The 5,006-nt window shown below is 39.3% G+C and overlaps 1 protein-coding gene across 1 annotated transcript in view; it reads right to left on the minus strand.

The window, feature by feature from the left end:
- The window catches only part of LOC104169237 (nesprin-1-like), a gene marked incomplete at both ends in the record, with an annotated part of 46,047 nt that overhangs the window by 11,756 nt on the left and 29,285 nt on the right, over positions 1-5,006 (minus strand). The window contains 2 exons of the mRNA XM_009710103.1: positions 167-2,327; positions 3,099-3,364. Coding sequence (XP_009708405.1) covers positions 167-2,327; positions 3,099-3,364 — 2,427 coding nt within the window. The remainder of the gene's footprint in view (positions 1-166; positions 2,328-3,098; positions 3,365-5,006) is intronic.

Genomic DNA, 5,006 nt, shown 5'->3' on the forward strand with positions numbered 1-5,006 from the left:
CCCAAGTCATCCATGGCAACAGGCCACAACCTAAGTCATTAAAAAAAATCCAAACAACAGGATTATTCAAATCAGTCTTTTCATGATGATTACAAACATAAAGATACAGAAACATGTTTTTTCAGCTTTGTGAGTGAGAAATTAATGATACTTAGGGTGCACTAACCTGTCTCATGTGTATAGCTTCTTGAACTTCACTGTCCAGTTCTGTCAGCTCAGCAAGAGTGTTTTCCAGGTCAGCAGGTATCAGCTCCTTTGCTTTCATATATCTCTCTTTCTCTTTATTGCTCAGTGCATTCATTATTCTCAGGCTTGACTGCACTTCTTCCTGTTGTATCTGAACTTTACGGATCTCTTCTTGGATGCTTTGCAGTTTGAGGTCCAAACTTAATGTTCCATTAAGTTCTGTTTTTACCTGTCTCAACCAGTCAAGTGAGCGGCAGATTTCTGTCTGGAAGTCTATGCTTTGCACAAGTCTGTTCTCACACTCCATCACGGTGTCACCAATGGTAGCATGCAAAGACTTTAGTTTCTCTTGCCAAGACTGCACTTGGTGATTTGTTGTCTCACACGCAGATGAGTCAAGCTGAGGAGAAAGGGCTTCTAGATGTTCAGTTATTCGCTTCAGAAGACTCCCTGAGTCTTGCAAGCTGCCAACCAGAGAATGGTATATTTTCAACTTTTCTTCTATTGGCAGCATTTCTTCATTTACTTTAATCTGCTCCTTCTTCACTGCCTCTAGTTGTGCCTCAAACTGCATACACATTTTCTCATGCTCCTGGCACGCTTCTACTGTGTCTTCCAACAGGCTGATTTTCTGTTCTATTTGCCTCTTCAACTTGTGATAGAGCGTGACCAGTTTTAACATCTCATCTGGTTGCCAAGACTGGCCAGTGCTTCGAAAGGCTTCCTTCTTCTGGTTTAGTTCATCCACTGCTGCACCAAGGCTCACCACTTCACCTAAGAGGTCTCTGTAGGCCTGCTGGAGTGACACAGCTTCTTTGGCTAAAACAGCAGCTGGAGCTTTGTCCATGTTAATAAACTGATCTTCTAGCTCAGTCAGAGCTTTATTTGTCAACTCAATCAGAGAGGCATACTCTTTTCTGGCATAAATTGCTTCCTGAACCTTATATAGTTTCTCTTTTGCCAGAGCAGTGACAGTATTGAATTGCTGAGGGAGAACACTAAGTTTTTCATCTAGGTAAGAATGATCCACTTCATTAAGTGACAGTAGGATTTCTTGGCCATCTCTTTGCAGTGCAAGTAACAGATTTTCATATTCTGGAGATTGCTCAAGAATCTGTTGATATTTTGCCAACTGACTGTATAGTTCAGAGTTAGAATTCATTACGTTAACTTCTGGGAATGTAACAATATCAGCTTGTTTTAGCCAATGGCAAGCTTTATCCAAGTCTTCTTTGAAATATTTCCTAGAAACTATATTTTTCTCCAGTTCTAACAATCTCTGGTTACACTTTTGTAAAACAGTGTCATACACATTCTGTAGTTCTTGCAGTTTACCTAACACTTCACTCTTTTCTTGTTTTGTTGCTTCTTTCATTAAATCCCTTCCTTGAGCCCACAACCCCGTGACTTCATTTTGATAGGCCTTCAGGTTAGCCTGGGCATTCTTACAAGCCCTGATCTGTTTGTTCACATCTTCTGGCAAGAGACAAATGTGTTCCGGAAAAGTTACCTTCTTCTCATGCTGGTGAATTTGGTTTGTAGCCTGAAAGATTGCCATGAGAAACTGGGTCTTTTCAGATAGTGCTTTATTCAGGTGCTTTCTCCTCTGGCCAACCAGATCGCTGAGACAAGCTACATGGTGTTGTGCATCAGAAAGCACTTTCTGCAGCTCCTGCCTTTCATTTAGCCCTAGGTTGGTCATCACCCTGTCAGCATCCTTCACAAGCGTCTTCAGAACAAGCTGTTTGGCTTCAAGCTCACTGCAAATGGTAAGGTGATCCATGAGAAGACTCTGAGCCAAATCTGGAGGAGGGCTCTGTTTAAGAGCCTCTGAAATACTAGGTTGCTGCTCCTCTGCCCATTCCATTAGTTCCTGAAATTTGGAATGCACCAAACTGAGCTCTTCTAGGGTTGAAACAGAAACCTGAATTTTCCTTTTGACAAGGTCCTCCAGCTGAGTCCAGCGTTGCTCGAAATGACCAAATTGCTCCTTTACTAATTCTTTGTCATCAAGATTCAGATGTTCTATCATCTTCTGTTTCTGATCTTTCAAATCTTCCAGAGCAAATCTCCTTTCCTGTAATGCCAGTGCCAATTTTTGCAAAGCTTCAAGGTGTACGTTTGTACTTTCAGCATCAGATCTGTTATTTAAAATGGACAGGACAGAAATTAATTATTAGATCCTACCTCAGAACAGACTTTTAAAAGAGGTCAGGATTAATTATAAGCCTACTATATACTGAAATCAGTATGATATAAATACCTTCAGATTCTTTTGAAGGTATCAGTCTTGAATATTAATTAAAAAGTTTAACATTTTTATTCCTCTCCCTTTCATCTGCAATACAGTCATCAGGCTGACCATACAAATTAACATGAATACTACAGAGCACACTGGTTATATGGCACATGCGAATAACAAGTATTGAGGTTGAAATGAATCTTGTTCCATGACAGTGAAAACAGCAGTAATAGAGATTCTCACAATTTTACACACAGCTGGTATGTCTATGTGATACAAAGCAGCTGCAATCACTTAGCAGCAGCAACTAAGCTTTAATATAATAGTCTAATAGATGAAACAACATCACAACAAAAAACACACATGAAACACAGTAAACAGAAATGAAAGCATTCAAACAAGACAGTAAAAATTCTTGAAGTATCAGAAAATGCTATAACCCTGAGATGGGATCAATCAGTACTTGCCTTAAAGACAAACACTGAAGATCTGGCTTCTCAAACTCTCTTTATTTCAATACAAGTAATTGTCCTATAAGTAATAAGGGAGGCTTGTCTTTAAATAAGCATGGAAAAAGGGATTTTTAGTGGATCCAACTTAGAGACACTGTAAACGGCTCTTTCAGTGTATGTGCACTAAGTCAGCTTTGTATGCGCTACTTCTTTTTTACCTAGCCAGGTTGTCCCACTCTTTTGTGAGTTTTTCCAAGAAAACTTCAACTACATTCATGCGATCATGGTAAACCTCCGTCCTCTGCAGATCCTCCTCCCTCTGTACAAGCAAACTATGTGCCTGAAGGCAGAGGTCCAGCCACTGGTTGTTCAGTTCTCCTATTTCCTTGTATTCAGGTGATTCCTGTCCTTGGGTTAGTTTGTTCATCTTCTCAGTCACAGAGGTAAGAGCTGACTGCTTAGATTGCAACTTCTGACTGAATTCCTGAAAAAGATACAAGTCAAAACCAATACAGTGACACCTACTCAAAATTATAAGATGTAATTTAAATAAAAGTTCTGAAATAAGTTGTGTAAGGACTAACTATCTGGCCAGGCAAATGCTGTACAGATGTATACTGGAAGAAGTGTCTTCTCCTCTCCCCCAATCTTCCTCCCCCATCTTCTCAGGTGAGGACAGGTTGGTTATAGATGTGAAAGCAAACCAGACCAGTTTCCAAGTAGCAATGATAAACAGAAATCATAATCAAGTCACACCTTGTTGTCCATGCTTTTAGACTAGCACAGCTCCCACCATATGCTAAAACATGCAAGGTAGTCTGGATCTCATGTGAATACATTTTACCAGTACTGTTTCTAGCTCATTCTTTTCCTTTTTCATTAGAGACTAAAAATAGGAAGCAGAGTCTATGAGTCAGTGAGCCCCTCACATCCATACTTTGCTTTCTTCCTACTTCTATAATGGCAACCATTATTGCTGTCATTATTGAAACAAAGCCAATTATTATCTAGGTATGATTGCTATTTCAGTTAATAAATTCCAGTAAATAGAAAAATCCATCTGCCTACACATTTCTTACCAAATAGGAAGTCACAGAGAACCCCCAAAAAAGGATATACAATATACTGACAACTAAAACTAACCAAATATTTTTCAGCACTTACACACTGTCTAGGGTAAACATAATCTTTTCCCAAATTTAGTTACAATTGTTAGAACTAGAACAGCCATGCCCAGCTCCAGCACTTTGCTGGGATGACGCATGTTCATTGAGGGCTGGTAAGTGTTCCGGAGAAGAGATGCTACTGCCCAGCTCTGCCTCATTCCTCTTTGTGACTGCTTCAAATACAGCTAGGCATCTTCCTTTACCAGGACAAATTCAAGGAAAAAATACACTTTCTGCCACGTCTGACAGTACAGCAGGTGCCTGCCTTTCATAATAATCCAAAGTTCCTGACTGAAATAGTGAAGAAATACAGACTCCTGCTTCTTCCTGGACACTAACGATACTAGTGTAACAGCTTTCAGTCCACACTGTGCTGAGGTTCAAACACTTGTGTAGAATAGACATGAAGAAGAAATGCTGTTTACTTTTCACCTAACTCCTGGCATATCAGAAAAACAATACAAGCAAAGTCTAGACCAGAAATGCAAAACCAAAGTATTTCATCATTTAATAAAGAAATAATATGTTTTCCTGTTTCTTCTTGTTACTTTACTGATGCTTGTGATGTGTGCAGAATGGCCATAAAAACTTTCTCTTTTGTAATGAATAAGAACAAGTGAAGAACTGAAGGCATCTGTCTCATTATTTAGGGTAAATTAAACTGGGTTTCTATCACACCTATTCTCCAGTAGTTTTCAGAGTCCAGCAACACTGAATAGTTTCCTAGACTAATTTTGAAATAGACCTAAGTAATTTAGAAGTATTGAAACCAGAGAACTTAGCAAGCACAAGTTGCAGACCTTATCTTCAGGTCCACTGTAATGAGCAATTAGGCTATCAAAAGCGAAGGCAAATCAGAACAGCAGGTTGAAAATTGTCTACTGTTAAAAAAACAAAGCCAGAAAAATATTAAAGTACAGTGTTTTGCTTTCTGTGTCACCTTGTAGCATCAATAAGGAA

This window comes from Cariama cristata, unplaced genomic scaffold, assembly GCF_000690535.1.
Source record: "Cariama cristata isolate BGI_N322 unplaced genomic scaffold, ASM69053v1 scaffold43831, whole genome shotgun sequence".
NCBI classification, from domain to species: Eukaryota; Metazoa; Chordata; class Aves; order Cariamiformes; family Cariamidae; genus Cariama; species Cariama cristata.